At 39.2% G+C, this 18,237-nt stretch overlaps 2 protein-coding genes across 3 annotated transcripts in view; one reads left to right on the top strand and one right to left on the bottom strand.

Annotated features, from left to right (window-relative positions):
• FYB2 (FYN binding protein 2) overlaps positions 1–6,211 on the top strand; it is a 105,472-nt gene extending 99,261 nt beyond the window's left edge. For both annotated transcript variants that reach the window (XM_053655466.1, XM_053655465.1), the window contains exons 17-20: positions 10–100; positions 850–1,006; positions 1,099–1,132; positions 1,451–6,211. In XM_053655466.1, coding sequence (XP_053511441.1) covers positions 10–100; positions 850–1,006; positions 1,099–1,132; positions 1,451–1,472 — 304 coding nt within the window. In that variant the 3' untranslated portion in view covers positions 1,473–6,211. The remainder of the gene's footprint in view (positions 1–9; positions 101–849; positions 1,007–1,098; positions 1,133–1,450) is intronic.
• A 3,608-nt stretch (positions 6,212–9,819) lies between these two features.
• PRKAA2 (protein kinase AMP-activated catalytic subunit alpha 2) overlaps positions 9,820–18,237 on the bottom strand; it is a 57,388-nt gene continuing 48,970 nt past the window's right edge. The window contains exon 9 of the mRNA XM_037148516.2: positions 9,820–17,380. Within this exon, the coding sequence (XP_037004411.1) occupies positions 17,142–17,380 (239 nt within the window). The 3' untranslated portion in view covers positions 9,820–17,141. The remainder of the gene's footprint in view (positions 17,381–18,237) is intronic.

The following is an 18,237-nucleotide window of genomic DNA, read 5'->3' as shown; positions in this document are numbered from 1 at the left end:
TCTTGCCAGTCTATCACCTGGAAATTTCTTCAGAACCAAGCAACAAAACTTAGAAAAGGACAGAACAGAGAGAGAAAAACTTTTTAGAGAAAGATTTGAGGTATGTTCTCCTCTGAAGGTAAGAATCAATATTGAAGGCTGAAATGTCTGTCTCTAAAGATCCTGTGTGTTACAGTTCTGCCCTTCTGGGATTAAGGCATGAATATCTTTATTGTGTTCTGGTGCATTTCTGTGTGATCACGCCTTTGTATATGCAACTTCCTCTGCCTGGAGAAATTCCTAAACTGCTCCGCTCAGATGCCACCTCCTCCTCCCCAACTCCTCTCCTCCAGGAAGAGTTATTCCCTCAGCACACTCATTCCTACTACTTTACATGTGTGTCATAGCTAAATATAAGTATAAACCCATCCAAGAAAAAAGTGGAGAGTGCCACCTAGAAACACTTGTAAGAATGTTATAAGCTCTAAGAGGGTTTTCTCTCCCTGCCCCCTTTTAAAATCTGCACCCCTTTTCCTGGTTTGGTGGTAACTTTATTACTACCAGAGTTAACATTACTACCCACAGAAGTTCATGTAAACCTGTGTTACAGCCCTCTCATTCACCAGAATTCACTCTTGTACAATGAGGTAATGGATTGAACATATATACAGTCATACCAAGTAAATACAGAATTGTAGCATTCAACCATTATTTCCTGAAATTCTTTCATTGAATGTCTTGCTAGTATTTTCTACTCCTTTAGATATTTAACTAATATCTAGCATCTTGAGTTTGTTCCTTTCTTAATTTTATTATAAGGAAAAGATAAAAACCCCGCAAGCATATCTGATCAGTAATGTCTCGTTTCAGTATGACAAAGAGATCACTGTCATCAACACAGCAGTGGCCTGTTCCTGGAATTCAAGAAAGGGAACATTTGATTTGCCCATAACCCCTGGAGAAGAACTGGAAGTCATTGATATCGCTGAAGAAAATCTGGTGATATGTCGCAATTCTAAAGGCAAATGTAAGTTATTGGCTTATTGCCCCTAAAATGTCATTGTTTAAAAAAAAACCCTCAAAGCATTATCTAACTTTCAATCATTTTTGTTTCTATAGATGGACATGTGCTAATTGAACATCTAAATTTCAAGTAAGTGGTTTGATTTTTATATTTGAAATAGTGAATTCTAAATATTTGAGTGAATTTAAAGGAAATACTACTGCATTTATTTACATTCAGAAAAAAATGGAAAATTAGACACACAATGCCCCATTCTGTGTTACTTTGGAAGAGGCTTTACTATTCTGTCTCCTGAGTGTGTTAGCGAACTCCTCTACAGAGCATATTTACAAACAGACATTTTAAAGGCCCATAAAAATATTAAACTGGGTAAGAAATCCCCTAGAAATCTCCTGCTCACTACACAACTGGTTTATATTTCAAAATACACTTTTTATTTTTCCTCAGGCATCAAGGCTGGTCGCCTTAGGAAGAGTGACATCAAATGTATGGACGCACAAGTGAGAACCAGTGCTAAGTAAGACACGAGTCCTGCTCACACCACTTCCAGTTTACGTTGTCAAAATGAGATGGTGGAAACTTCCGTTAGGACCTTAGGAGAGAAAACAAACCCTCCACATTCAGTTCATTTTGCTCCTAAAAGGTTATCTTTCCGTGTGTATTTTAAGAATCTATTTCACTGGCTGGCTCAGAATGTGAAACTGTGTGTGCCAGCATTTGGGCACTTCTCAATGAGCCGCATCCACGGTAGGGAATCACGCCTGCCAGCACTACCCAGTGAGCTGTACAGATGGTGAGCACGATTCTCGTCTCAGCCCATGAGTGTTTAGAATTTCTAAAAGATGCTGTCCATTTAAATTGGGTGTAATTCTGGAAAAATAGCATAACCAAGTTCTTTTAAATACTCGAAGTGTAATCTTGAAATACAGTTCAGTCTTTAAAAAATCAAGATCTAAGTGTTCCGCTTTATCACAAAACCAAAGTTGGACCCAAAATGTGGCTCAGAATTGGTTTCTTTTGGGAACCATATACTGGAAAGTAATTTATTCATAAATTCACCCAACATCAAATTATGCTGTATTGGTTTAAAATAGCTTGTTGTCCAAATAGTGATACTTACTGTCTATTCAAATAACAGAATTCACATATATTTTTACTTATATAAAAGTAAAGAAAATTAAGCTGAGCTGTTAACATTCTGTATTTCAAATGATGTACACTGCCTCTTAAGAAGGGAGATTCTGGCCTTTGGGGTGTGAATTTACTCCATGGTCTTATTCTTTATACTATGAGATTATTTCTTAAGATTCTAGTTTCTTTCTTTTTCAAGTTCCAAGTGGCATTTGCCAAAAAAGGCCAACCTCATTCTAGAAGACAAGAACTAAATGTATTACAGAGTTCAGAGAGGGAAATAGATATGAATGAAATGCCTAGAAGATTAAGGTTTCACAGAGAAGGTGGCGTTGAAGCCTGGTCTAATCACAGCACATTTGCCAGACAAGGCACAGAAATGGCAAGTCCACGCCGTCTGGCAACTGGGAAGAAACCGAAGGGAAATGGACTGTGCTGTGTCTGGTGGGAAAGGACAAGAGGTGGGATGGGGTAAGTTGGAGGTAGAATGTGACAGAGTTCTTATCAAAGGTCTTCTTCAGGAAGGTGATGCCAGATGTCTAGGCAGAAAAGAAAAAACAATCACAGCAATATGGGTGGTAGCTTAGAGAGGAGAGGCTAGTTGTTTTTGCAGTATTCTAGGCAAAAGAGCATCTGACCACAAGACAGCAGCAATACAAACATACAGGACAGGAGCCCCATTAGTTACAAAGGTAAGGAAACAGATGTCATGATGACTTATTAGACGTGAGAGAAAGAATGAGGGAATGACTCCAAGATTTCTTTTTTGGGAGCTGAGATTAAGGTACCAAAATTGGGAATATATTTCTATTTGGATCCCCCTGGATTAAATGACCTACTCAGTGAGAGGCAGGGCATTCGGGTAACTGCAGCCCCTCCCGCACCATGCTCAGACCTGCCCCGTGGGCACTATGGCAGAAGGGCAGGACAGGCATGGCCTATGGGCAAGGAAGGAGGTGAAGAGCAGAGCCCTGTCGTGGAATAACCCTGTAAAAAAGAGAATCCTACACCACGGTACTCTTGCCACCTGGCCAAAACATGAAGAATTTTAAACCCTCCAGTGGCAATGGGACTAACTTTCCCGAGATGGGTCTGTCCCACACACTTTCCATCTCATCACTTGGCCTCTTGTTCTAACTCCCCGACTTGGCTGTGTCTCTGCTTTCTCCTCGGTGACACAGGGCTAAGAACACTCCCCTTGTCTGCTGCACAGGGCCGCTGTCTGGCTGAAATGCAGTAACATAAATCAATGTGTCCTGAAAGTGTGCAAGTGCTGCTGTTTTATAAAAGAGTTTGTTTACTTATTTTTAGAGGGGAAGGGAAGGAGAGAGGGAGAGAAACATCAACGTGTGGTTGCTTCTTGTGCACCCCCTACTGGGGACCTGGCCTGCAACCCAGGCATGTGCCCTGACTGGGAATCGAACTGGTGACCCTTTGCTTCGCAGTCCCATGCTCAATCCACTGAGCCACACCAGCCAGGGCCAAGTGTTGCTATTTTAGTACCTGGCCTTTTCTGAAGTTGGAAGATGTTAAAAACAAAAATGTTTTGCAATTCAAATTTTAAGACTTAGAAAAAAGTGGCTGGGATGGAATAATTTTACATAGATGTATTTCATAGGACTTTAAAACTAAACATTTTTCTATGTTTTTAAAGTATAAGCCGTTTGATTCCATATAAACTGGTACCCAGTCACTATTTGTTGATATGAACTATATTTTTAGAAAAAATAACTGCTTTTATCCATACTCAATGTAACTGTCTCTATTTCACTGTCAGCCCCACTTCTTCCACGCTTTACAGCAGGGCTGTCAAACTCATTTTCACCGGGGGCCACATCAGCCTCACGGTTGCCTTCAAAGGGCTGAAATAATTCTAGGACTGTAGAAATGTAACTACTCCTCAATAACTGTTAAGGGGTTAAAATTGCATTTGGCTCATTTTCACTAATAAATACAAATTCCTTCTTCTAAGTTTGGAACAGCAAATTAAAATGTTGACTTATATAGTTGGACCTCTCGATGTGTTGTTAACAAGAACTAAAGCACAATGTTTTTTCGAAAAGATGCTTTCAGGTGTGTAAACATGGCCGGTACCACCATCAGCAGCACATGGGGTCGCATCTGCATCGCTTGTTCTCTGTTTCCAGTGGCTGTCAGTATAAAAGTCTGCTGTTCCCTGTGATCTTCCAGGCCTTTCCCTGCCTGTTCTATGGCTGTGGTCGAACAAGTTTTGGCCTTCACGGTCTCCATGCCCTGGCACTGCACCTGTAAATATGTGTTGTGCCTTTATAGATAATATTAAGGTGCTAACCAGGTGAGGACTATTTGACTACATAGGTCTTAAAATCAGAAGTCAACCAGCCAGCTATGCAGCGGAAGAAGAGGCAGGAGATATTTGAACCATGAGCCTCCTGTGGCTGGCTTTGATGATGTGATGATGAAGGGAGTCATGGTCCAGATAATGGTAATGGCCTCTCAAACCTGCGAATGACCCCTAGTCAAGAGCTAGAAAGGAAGCGGACCTCAGTCCCACAGCAGTGTGAAATTCTGCCATCAGCCTGAATGAGACTTGAAAGATTCTCCCCCAGACCTGAGCCCTGCAAACACTGATTTGCAGCCTTGCATGACTGGAAGCAGAAACACCAGCTAAGCCCACTGAATTTCTGAGTTACAGAACTATGAGATAAAGTTGTGTTTGGGGAGTGAATCAGCATCATGGCAGAGTGAAACAACCCCTTTGGTATATCTCCTTAAATCAACAATTAGGACATTTATAACCCAATACATTTTCCTCTGCTCAGCACCCTGGGACACCTGAAAGAGTCACACATCAGCACATCTGAAAGTGGGTGTACTGGCATGCATCGCAGAGGCAGAAGGTGGGGACTCTCTAAATGCCAGGGTGGAGCCCGCATCCCCAGCCAATGCTGTGGTGCAGGACTTGGGCTGTGGCCCCTGCACCACAGCCTGGCAGGAGGTATAGGCCAGCGTCAGCACCTGAGAACCTGGCTCCCTCGCATGGATTGTGGTCCTTCTGCCAGCAGAGCCTGTGGCAGCAGTGGAGACAGGCCTCCTAGCCACAGCACCAGCTGTCACAGGAAACCAGGTAATAGCACAACACTCACAAATCTGGTCACCCCCACACCTGCCACCTCTCCCTGCCATGGTGGTGGTAACCCAAGGCCCAGGCAATGCAGACACAGGGGCACCCACAACCCTCATCACCCAGGCGGTAGTGATGTCCTCCCGCGCCCCCCCCCACCACAAAGATGCCAACAGCATGGGGCACCAGAGATGAGGAAGACACAGCAGCGTGCGTGGAAGGGAGAGCCGAAACCCATCTTGTGGCATCTTCTACTGGCAAACAAAAAACCTCTCATTATCAACCTGCTGAACTGTTAAACTCAACATAGTACATAAACACGGAGCACGTTCATTACTTTAAATGCTCCAGAAGAGGAACAACACATTAAATACCATGAATAACCAAAGTAGCACTGTATTACCAAAAGAAAACTACAATCCCCTAGAAACCAAATTCAAAGTGATGGAAGACTGTGATGTAAATGACAGAGATTTCAAAACAGCAGTCATAAAGAAACTCAACATGATACAAAAACCTCAGAAAGAGGGGACCCAGCAATTCCACCTCTGGGAATATATCCTAAGAATCCCAAAACACTAATTCAAAAGAATATATGCATCCCTGTGTTCACTGCAGCATTATTCACAATAGCCAAGATATGGAAACAGTCCGAGTGACCATCAGTAGATGAGTGTATAAAAAAGCCATGGTACATTTACGTAATGCTAGACAGCTGTAAAAAAGAAGGAAATCTTACAATTTGCAACAGCATGGATGGACCTGGAGAGCATTATGTTAAGGGAAATAAGCCAGTCAGAGAAAGACAAATAGCATACCTTCTCACTTATATGTGGAATCTAATGAACAAAGTAAACTACTAATAAACAAAATAGGAACAGAAGCACGGACCCATGGAACAGACTGACAGCTGTCAGAGCAGGGTCGGGGGGAGGGGACTGGGTGAAGGTGAAGGGATTAGCCAAAGACCACATACGCATGGCCCACAGACACAGACAACAGTGTGGTGACGGCCAGAGGGAAGTGGGGGCAGAGGCTGGGTGGGGGTGGGCGAACAGGGAGGCGGTAGGGACATCTGTGATAGTGTCAACAGTAAAAAAAAAAAATAAAATGAATGAACAGGAGTACTTTACCTAAGAGATTGAAACTCTAAAAAAAACAAAACAAAAAACAAAAAAACAAATTCTGGGGCTGAGGAACTTAGTAGATGAGATGAAGAATGCATGAGAAAGAACTGGAAATGCAGCAGACAAGTCATAAAGTAGAGAGAATTAGCGAGCTCAAAGACAGAAATCCGGAAGTGATTCAGATTGATGAGGGGACAAGACTGAGATTTTTAACGTGAAGAACTCTATGAGAACGATCTAACTCCAGCAGAAAGGGCAATGCGAGGACAAGGGCATCCCAGGAGCAGAACAGAGGGAGAAGTACACGAAACTAACACAACACCTGATGACCTCAGTGCAAAGAGACCTCCTTCAAGACACGTTATATTAACACCCCAAAGTTAATGACAAAGATTCTTTAAGGTTGCTGGGAGGTGGGGATGGGTGGGGAGGGAATAGTAACCTACAAAAGAAACCCCATCAAATTATCAGATACCTCACCAGAAACCCTACAGGACAGGAGGGAGAGGAATATGAGACAAAATCACCAGCCAAAAACACTCTAACAGTAAGAAGCTCTTCAACCTAAAAGAAAAACACACAAAATTTTGAGTAAGGTGTCTAACAGAAGCAAAATCATAACTTTCCTTCAGTATAGAATGTTAAACACTTACATATAACGAAGGAAAAAAAGCATTAAAAACTTCAGCTACTTCATTTTTCACATACAGTAGATTCCATCCCTTCACTGTAATTTTCTGAGTTGTCCTACGTGCAAGTGCGTGATTTTAATGCTGTCTGTCTTCTGTGCTGTTCCTGTAAGTCTGCCATTAAAAATACAATGAACTATAAAAAATGTTGAGCGACTTCAGTTGGGTAATGAACATAAATAAAGGGATAATCGGTGACAACAAAAACAAACAGGAGGCAGAGAGAATGAACTTGCTTAGGCAACTGAAGATGCTATGAGAATAAAAAAGGCTATTTTATCTGTGAGACACTTTATACAAGCCCTATGGTAAACACCAAACAAAAATCTGAGAGCTCAGATATGAACATAAAAAGAGGAAATGAAGAAAAACATCATAGAACAGCCACCAAACTAAAATATCCGACGTAAACACAAGGGGAAAGAAACAATGGACATACGGACCAATCAGAAATCAAAAGATAAAATGGCAGTAGTAAGTCTACATGTATCAATAATCACACTGAATGTAAATGGGCTGAACTCATCAATCAAAAGGCACAGAATAGATGAATGGAATAAAAAACAAGACCCGACTACATGATCCTTCTCAGAGGAGACCCACCTCAACTCCAAAGACACACAGACTCAAAGTGAAGGGGCGGCAGGTGGCAGCTCAGGAAAATGGCATCCAGAATAAAGCAGCTGTGGCCACACCCACACTGGATCTGCTACCTCTATACAGAAACATGAAGTATCAGAAAGGGAAAGGCACAAAGCAATCCCACTTACAATGACACAGAAAAGAATAAATACCCAGGAAAAACCCTAACAAAGGAGCTGAAAGACCTGCACACGGAAAACTACAAGATGTTGTTGAAATAAACGGAAGATACAAAGAAAAGATATTCCATATCCATGGATTACAAGCTGTTAAAATGTCTATTTTACCTGAAGCAATATACTGCACTTTACTGCAGTCCCTCTCAAACTTTCAGTGGAATTTTTCAAAGAAACAGAACAAAAAATTCCTAAAATTTGTGCAGCACCACAAAAGACCCCAAGGAGACAAAAGTCCTAAGAAAAATGAACAAATCTGGAGGTATCACAGGCCCCAATTTCGAACTATACTACAAAGCTATATTGATCAAACAGCATGGTATTAGCAGAAAACCAGATACACAAACCGATGGAATACTACTGTGAGCTCTGATAAAAAACCCACACATATATGGACAACTAGTTTATGACAAAGCAAAAATATATGAAAGAGGGAAAAAAAGACTCTTCAATAAATGGTTTGGGAAAACTGGACAGTTAAATGCAAAAATAAAATTAGACCACTATCTTATATCAGACACAAATATTAACTCAAAATTCATCAGACACTTGAATGTAAGACCTGAAACAATAAAGTACATAAAATAAAGCATAGGCAGTAAGCTTGGGACATTGGTGTTAGTGGTGTTTTTGCGAATCTGACTCACAAGGAGAACAAAAACAGTAAATAAACAGGAATAACTAAACAGGACTACATCAAACTAAAAGCCTTCTGCACATCAAAGGAAACCATCAGCAAAACAAAAAGGCAACCGCTTGAATGGGAGAAGGTATTTGCAAATAGTATTTCCAACATGGAGTTAATATCCAAAATATATAAAGATCTCATACAACTTAACAACAGCACAGAAGAATAATCCAGTTAAAAAAATGAGCAGAGAATCTGAATTGATGTTTTTCCAAGGAAGACATAACAATGACCAATGGGCACATGAAAAGATGTTCAACATCACTTATCTTTAGGGAAATGCAACTCAAAACCAAAATGAGATATTAACTTCACACCCGTTAGAATGGCTGTCACCAAGAAGTCAAGGACAACTGTCAGAGAGGCTGTGGAGAAAACGGAACCCTTGTGCACTGTTGGTAGGAATGCAGATGCTGGAACCACAACACCAAAAACAACATGGAGATTCCTCAAAAAGTTAAGAAAACTACCATATGATCCACCAACTTGTCCTATGGGTATTTATCCAAAGACTATGAAGACACCAATTAGAAAAGATACATATACCCTTATGTTCCCCGCAGCAATTACTTACAACAACCAAGACATGCAAACACCCCACGTGTCCATCAATGGATGAATGGACAAACACACACTAGAATACCACTCAGCCATGAAATAGAGAAGATATTGCCACAATATGGATGGATCTTGAGGGTACTATGCTAAATGAAATTAGACAGAAAGGGACAAAACTGTATGATTTCACTTGTGTGCAATTTAAAATAAAGAATATATAAAACAAAAGATAAACCAAGAAAACAAATAACACGGAGATACAGACAACAAACTGATGGTCACTGGGGAGAGTGGGGTGGGGTGAGGGCACATGGAAGGACGTTCAATGTCACATCACAGAAAGAGCGTCAAATATCCAGTAACAGCTGGGCACTAGACTTTTGCTGATGAGCACACTCTAGTTAGTGTAACGGAAACTGAATTACAATGTACATCTGAAAGTCACATTATTAACCCATGTTACCTCAACAGTAAAAAAAAAAAAATGTGTTAAGTCACTAAGTCTGCAGAAATTTGTTATGGCAGCAATAGAAAACTAATACAGTGGCTAAGTCAGAAACCACAATGTACAACACAGAAGATTAAGATAGTAGGAAATCTCCAAGGAGTCATGGGCAATCTTTCTCCCTAACAGCTTTCTCTGTAACTATTAACTGCTATGCAGAATAATTAGCTTAATAATTGAACAGAAACAAAAACAACTTCCAAATTAACGAGAGAGTTTAATTTGATTTTGTGAAAAAAGCTGATATACAATCGGATATGCTTCCTTTCTCTTTTGTGTTTGTAACCTATGAGTTGGCACAGCACAGATATTAACTAGGGTGAACGTGTAACTCTGAAATGCTGTGTAATTCAAGGTTACCACACAGTTACTAGAAGACACATCCTTTCCACTGGTCATTAAACACAGAAAAATTCATAGCAAACAAAACTGCAATTTGAATCTATGGTTATTAAAATACAAAAACACTGGGAGTCTGCTTCTTTTTTTTTTCCTGACACAAATTACAAAAAGTGATCCCAAGTTCAACAGCCAAAAATATTTTAAAAAATAATAAATATGTAATCAAATGCTTCAATATTTTAATGTATTAGCCTATGGAATTTTTCTTTCTTTTTCAAAGATGGGCTAAGAAAAAAAGACTGCTGGATGTTCTTGGGAAAAATGGAATCATTAATATTCAATCTTACATTTTTTATGATTATCATGGATATAACCTAATGGCTGTCAATCTTAAGTTTCATTTGTTGCACTCAAAATTCACTGTATGATATTTAAGTATACATGATAACACAAGCATTCTTCCTAAAACAATATTAAGTTTACTATACTTTAAGAGTTTACAGTTCTTTAACAATTTTACATTGAACACTCCAAACATTGTACAACCACAGATTTGTGAACAGTCTTGAGAGAAAGCTGTATTTTGGTACAGTAAAGCAGCTTCAGCCAACAATTTAAGAAGTTCTGAGTATTTGTTGCAACAAAAGACAAACTTGATAATTTAATATTCAGCGTTTGCAAGAAATTTCAAAAGTCACTTAAAGAAAACCATAATTTGTAAAACTGTGGTCTTAAACATTTTTATCACTATATTCTTACCACATAAGACTCACCTAAAATCAAGATACGCATCCTATCAATATCAAAGATCTCTTTTTGAAAAGGGAGGATTTACATTAAATATGAGAATGACAAACCCTGTACTTAAACATGGGCTTTCAGAAAGTCTCTCACACCCATCTGTGAGGTAGGTTATTATCCTCGTTTTTTGTAGGTGAGAAAACAATGAGGTTACACACCCTGTGCTTGCCACAGCCGCCCGACTCAGACCAGACTCCAAGTGAGATTCCACTCTTTGCTCTGCATCCATCGCTTCTTTCCTTTACAAACTTTTTAAAGGGTTGAAATATAAAGATTTCTATTCATTTGCATTCATTTTAAAAACATCGTAAGCGAGCCAAACTTTTATTAAGGTGACTTAAAAAGCAAAGCAACACAAGAGAAATAGAAAAAATACATCTACTGGCCGACCTCCGACGGTGCCAGGGTGAGGTCTGGCCACAGGAACCTGAGAACAGACTCGAGCACACACCGCAGCCAGTCACAGAGGGCAAGTGCAGGGACAAGGGGGAGGAGTCAGAAGAAAATACAGTTCGAACAAGTTTGTGACTAATTATTACTGTTCCTATAATTTAAAACAGAAGGCACAATTAAGGTGGTTTTTACATCAGTGGACCTGTTGCTTTTTCATTTTAGAAAAATGTTATCTGTCTAGAAAAATGGCCTTTCTTCATAACAAAACTTACTTAAAAGGGACTACTAGCTGTGAAAAATGCATGCATAAATTAGCAGCAAAAATTAACTATGTAATTCTCCTTGGCAACGTTCCTGTTTCTCCCTGAAATTTTAAATTAATGCAAATTAGCAAACCTTGAATAAACAAACAAAACACTGTATGAATGAACTTTGTTGAAATTCTACGAATGCTCAAAAAAGTTTTCATGCTACGATATTGTACAAATGCATTTTTTTTCTTGTAAAGAGCACTCTATTCTAAAATTTCCTTAATTGCACTTTAAATGTAACTAAAATTTCCCTTCCCTGCTTGTCCCAATAATCATGAGCTGATTCCATGAAATCTAAATTGCTTTCGATATAAACCATGGTGACCCAAAGTCACACACACAGTTGCGGCTGCAAACTGGCATGGCTACGCAAGGCTGGCAGTAAACATTACCATCGGCTCACAAAGTGAACTTCTAGACCAGCCTGATTCTTATCAGGTTATGGCTGGGAAAGTTTAATTAAACCCAATCCAGTCCAGACTGTGTTCAGTGCCATCCAATGCATCATAATTATATGTGGGAAAGGCTAGTAAGGAAGCCAGCAACTTGTTTAAATAAGCTTTATACAATTTTTAAAGCTCATAAAACAAAAATTACATTTCAAAGTTGTATAAGGTTTGGGAGAATCTCTATCCAACAGATAGTAATTAGGTAGTTCATTAATAGAAATATATTCTATGAAAATAGTGTTTTATCATCTAATATACATACAAAATAAAGAATTATCAATCTATATGAAATTTAGATAAGCCTAATTCACATAATAGTCAAAAACTATGATAATTTAGGATAGGGGCTGGTGCTAGTTTTACTTTTGAAAAAGGCTGTACTATAGAACCATGTAAATTAAAGGAAGAAGCATGCCCTAAGAAGTTTCTTCGGTATTTTTCAGCACCCTCAATAACTTAGAAGTACTTGTAAAAATCAATATGCTAAACAAATCTTAAATACTTTAGATAATTACATCTAGGTAGTACAATCAACTGGTTCCAATAAACAAAGAAACACTCAGTTAAGACTGCATCACGTCATCCAAGACCTGAAAGCAATACGCCTGCGTTTGCTGTTCGGAGGGGCTCCCCAGACGTCTCGGGGACCCGGCTGCCACGGCCCCCGGAGGAGGGGAGCACACACAAGGCAGTGGTCAGCGCTGGGTGCTGTAGGGCACGAAATCTTCGCGAAGAGCTCGCTGGTCCTGCTCCCTCACCTAGAAGTGGTTACCTTACCAGGTTACTGCAATGTGTTCACTAAGTTAAGAGATATGGAGGGTCTCTGGATCTAAATTCACTATAAAAATGTATGGAACGCTTCCATCACTTCGAATTAATCATGTTGTGTTTTATGTCAAATACACAGGATGTTTTAACAAGATTGGTTTTCCGCATTTCTGCCATTTGTATTCCAGAGGGTGGTTGTATTTAGGAAAACTTCAAGTATATACCTTCAAAATGCCTTGCCAAACATATACAGAATATTCTCACTAGTATAAACACTCTAAAAATATAAAAAGTGGACAGCGATGCAAATCAGGAAAAGAAAGAATTTTCATGCTCAGATACCTCAGTCTTTTAATCTATCCCTCTCACTTTACAGGTTACAAAAATGAACCCCAACACAGGACGTGACTTACCAACAGATTGCACATACCCCTCACCCAGAGTTCCTGATAAAGGAGGGTCTCGGAGAACTGTAATTAAAATAAACTACATTCCTTATCTACAAAGTCACAGAGTGACAGGACCAGGTAGAGAAACGCCAGATTAAAAAGGCAGGCGTCTTTGAAAACAAAACTCTGCCTAGCATTTAGATAATGAGATTTCACAACCACTAATGGAATTTAAATTATTGACCAGTGAACAAAGAGGAAGTGTCTGTAGTAGACACATTCCAAGCTTTCGTGTTTCACAAATGGGAGGTGCAGTGCTTATATTAACTCATTATGGGGCACATTCATAAAAGCTACAAATTCAGTAAAAAAAAAAACTTATAACTATTGTCGATGATTATTTTCTCATTCATGTCTCATCTAATGCTAAAAATCAGTGTCTATTCCCTGAGTATAAACTGACCAGGGAATATGAGAAATCAAGCCTGGAATTACGTAACTGTCATTGAAAACCTATTTGCAAAAAACAGGAAATTTTCTGTACTACATATAGCCAATTCCCTGACATGGAAATATCATTTCTGATTAATTTAGGCTCCTGGATTCTCTTTATAGATGACTAGTATCAAGGAATACAAACACTAAAAGTTACAAAAGTATCTCTTGAAAACTTGTTGATTGAAACAAAAACCCCACTTGTAGTAACTTTGCCTACCTGCCTCCAATTTGAAATGTTGTTTGTCCTTACATTAAAGGGTAATAGGAACGAGTTCTAATATGGTGCCCTATTTTAAAGTATTAAGAAAATGTTCACTGATGACACTTTTTGAAAGTAAGAATTAGTGATAACTGACTCATTATCCATAAAGCCATAAGCTTTAGTCATTAGTCTTTTAGTACTTTCTTACAAGTAATCTTGTTCAGGATTTCTCGATTACCCAGCCCACACACACACAAAAATAATACATTTTGCTCCCAAACAACACACAACCTGATTAAGAAAATCAAGGTGCTATGAAACAGGTTGCAGACATACACAATTCTATTTAAGTCCGGCACAAGATGATTATGTCCACAGGTTAAAAATGAAATTATTCTGATTTTGAACCAGATGCTAACAGCTGAAAAAGGAAAAGGAAATCTTAATTCTTAACTATACTAATTATGCCAACCTGGAACAATAATTTTCCTAAACTAATATTTTCTAAATTTGCTTTTCCCCATGGATAGTAAGTTTAAAAACATGGTTACACTGATTCTGGCCAAGCAGAGTTAAAGCTAAATGGTTGTCTCTTTTTCCTCAGAGGACCTGTCAAAGTCTTTAGTGCCCACACCCACTGTCAGCTCCAGAGGGAGAGCAGCGTGGAACGTTTTCCAGACTTGCTCAAGGGGAATCGTTTTCTGCAGAGCATCACACAGGACACAATTTGGGAAATGCTGTTCTAGAATCCTGTGGAGTCCACAGAGCTAAGGTTTTATCTGTAACTTAATAACAGAAGCTCTCTCCCCGAATTTTAACTAGAAAAAAATGGTTCCGACCCCGCATCTGCCCACCACGTACCACACCCACAACACACCAGCTGGTAAGTCTGAAGTGGGGAGTTTTGTGCTGATTCTTTCCCCCTCTGTTCATCAGCAACAAGAAGGCTCCTTGGACAATGTTCTAGCTCCTCGGACACTGGACTAAGCCTCCTATAATCTTCCTCCACAAAACAATTCTAGATTCGCAAAATAGCTGTGCTTTTAAAAACTTGAGCATACAAAACCCAAAACTGTGACCCCTGGTTCTCCTAAAATTCAACAAGTAACTACAAACTGTAGATATTCATGAAAATGGGCAAGAATGAGAAAATAGTAAATAATATTTTAACTCTCCAAAAATACAATCATCCATATAAAGTAATTTTGATATAAATAAGTTTCTAATATACGATTTATTAAGACTAACAAAGTAAAATACCACTGGATTCCATCCTGTTGTTTCTCCACCTTCACAATTACTAGGAGTTTTATCACTGAGGACAAGGAATCAGACTCGTTCCTTATTGCTAAGGTCGTCCCATTCACAGTCAGGCAAATGTGATGAGGTGGCCTAGCTTTTCGCAAAAGAGGTAAATATTTACACATTTGGAGAGGGGAAAATTATGTGGTATCTATAATGCACATCAGACTAACAACAGGACTACTGCTTATCTCTATAAAAATAATCACAAAAAAAGCACCCTTTGGTGCCACTAGGTGGCAACCTTTCAAAGGTTTAAACTTAAACCTGAACTGCAACCCCACCCTCTTTCCCAACAATGATTCCTTTGATATTAAGAAGTTCAGATTGCTTAAAAGTTCTACAAAACAACGTGATGTAACACTGCACACTCTCCACTCCAAAGTATTTGAAGGTAGACGTGCTTGTCTTCCATAAACACAGGAGAGATTTGGTCTAGCGTTCATTCTCATCTGCTTCTGGTAGAAAACATCATTTTTTGGCAAAGAAAAACCTGTCAAAGCTTAGTCTTTTTTGGTTTTCAAGAGCTTAATCTTCTCTAGGGTAAGTTCGGTGAATGAGATTGTTAATTACAACATACTAAAGAAAACAAATGAATAAATACAAATTAGATAAATTATATATAATTTAAAAATTAAATACTTCTACTAAGACAAAATATAATTTATAAGCTATTACCTACCCTGCTGTATACAGGTTGTTTTTCTTTAGGATTACAAAATAACACAACCTGCACAAAACAACAAAAAAATCTGTTTGGTTTTCCATCAAACGCATTGGAGTGTGAATACATATACGTATATATGTAAACAACACATATATTTATACAAGAGAGGTTTTTTTTTTTTTAATGTTTAAGGCTTCCCTGCCCTAAAAAGTTCAACAGTGAAGGTCATAGCCTATCAAGCTTTGGAATTACATAAAAAGCCCTTAAGGCCAAAACAGTGTTTTCAGATTGGATGGCTAGCAATGAAGACATAAAACAAAGAAAAGGAACCAGAGATTTAAAAGCTAAACCAATCAGCCACTGAGAATCAAACAATAAACAAAGAACATGGTGACCAGGGAGAGTGAGGAAGTGGTGGCTAGAAGGACAAACTTCAACTTCAGACGGAGAATTCACACGTGGGATGCAGCATCTCCCACACAGGCACGCACACACCCTGCCACGACACACAATCACAGAGTTCTCTTTTAAGGGACTGTTGATATTTTGCTTTGTTTCATGTAACTGTCAATTTTATAATGCTCGGCAAAGTATAAAAATAAACAGGTCCAAAAAGAATTTGAGAATGGTAGATTTTGACAGCAGGTTTTAAAATGATGGACGTTTATGACAAAAGTTGTTGCAATTCCAGATACTCCAGTACAGAGTAGAACCTAGAAGGCTCTTAAAACTGGTATGTTTTTCATGGAAATCTCAAGATAAAACCTCCACTTGGTTACAGTTATTTTTCAGGAACCGGGAAATCATGGTCACCTGTTTCAGGACCACCAGCCTTTCTGTTCAACACTAGGCAGAAATTGCTAGAACTTGGCTTCGAAAATTTGGGGAGCAGGCTTTTAAGATTTCAACATTTAAAATCTATCTTACTAATGTTTTTTAAAAAATATTCTTATGCAAAAGAATTAGGTGCAAAAGCACAGCTTAAAGATGGCTGAAATTTTTAGGACTCTGTAAACTGGATTTACCTACACCAAAGAGTAAAGCAAGGAGGTTCAGCCAGAACACCCTTTGATCGAGAAAGTTCGCCAGCGAAGGTGTATTAATCGTGTGTAGTGAACTCACGATTTTAATCAACAATCTCCATCAGTGTTTACGTATTCAAGATATTGCCTATGGGAATTTATCACCAACAAAATAGAACCACAGATTTCCACAAGTAAATAAAATGTCACATTTTTCTGTTTTTAGTAATTCAATGGCATTAAAGTCTCCCCTGGTAATATTCTTGTCTGTCAATCAGCATTTCAGAGTATGTGATACGCACAGGTAAATAATTTAAAGAATATATGTGATTTTCACAGTGCAATAACAGAAAGATATAAACTAGGGAAAGGTCATCAACGGGCTAAAGTAGTGATCAGACTGGCACACATTTCGAAAAAATCCATGGTGTGACTGCCCAGGCGAGGGGCAACTGAAGACAATGTACTTCCGGTCAAGGAGCCAGTGAGGGAGCCAGAGAGCGAATGGCTCTCAGGAGTCACAGAATCAAAACTGGATCTTGGTCTGTGTAAGCCAGCGGCAGAGCAGGAACGCTGAGGGGTTGAGGAACCAGACCTCTGTTCCACCACCTCATCTGAAATGGACCAAAGAAGAGCAATTTATCAGAAAGGTACATTTGCCTAAGCCCTTCCTATGTGAATGCTACATTCACAATATTAAGTACATCTAGCAACGGTGACTTAGCAATAAATGTCAACATAGAATTCAGCATTAACCTTGAAATCAAACTGATATCCTTGCATATGAAGAATGCCCATCCTTGAAGGCTTATTTTCTTTCAGCATATCAACGAAATAAAAGATACCATCACACAGTGATTCTGAACCTTTGGTGCACACTGAAATTACCTGGGGGGAGAGGGAGGGGAATCTTTTTGGAAAATGCAGATTCCCACTTTCCTATCACAGAGATTCTGACTTAGATCTGGGGGCAGTTCCCAAGCCCCTGCATTTCGATAAGGACTCTGGGTAATTTTGATGAAGGTGATCTGGCACCATATAAACACTGCTATAGAGAATGTTAGTTCAAGAGTAAAATCTAGCCCTTGGCCAGGTCTTTTAGTTGGTTGGAGCATTGTCCTGCACACCAGCAAGCTGTAGGTTCAATTCCCTGTCAGGGCACATACCTGGGTTGCAGGTTGGATCCCCAGTCAGGGTGCATTTGGGAGGCAACTGATCAGTGTTTCTCCCTCGCGTGGATGTCTGTTTCTGCCTCTCTCCCCCCTCCTCACTTTTTCCCTCCCTCCCTCCCTCCCTCTCCAAAACTCAGTAAACATTTTTTGGGTGAGGACTTTAAAAAAAAGAATTTAAAATAATTTAAAAGCTCTGTTTAAATCAATGTCCCTGTGTCTGAACTCAATTCTTTTCTCATTCCACTCAGCACCTGACCTGCTATTTTTATCCTACTTTGGTCTATGAACAAGGTGGGCAC

The sequence above is a fragment of the Artibeus jamaicensis genome, unplaced genomic scaffold (assembly GCF_021234435.1).
Source record: "Artibeus jamaicensis isolate MK-2021 breed Jamaican fruit bat unplaced genomic scaffold, CSHL_Jam_final scaffold_1019, whole genome shotgun sequence".
Taxonomy (NCBI): Eukaryota; Metazoa; Chordata; class Mammalia; order Chiroptera; family Phyllostomidae; genus Artibeus; species Artibeus jamaicensis.
Note: the sequence above shows the minus strand (reverse complement) of the source record. Positions and strands in the feature narration are given on the sequence as shown.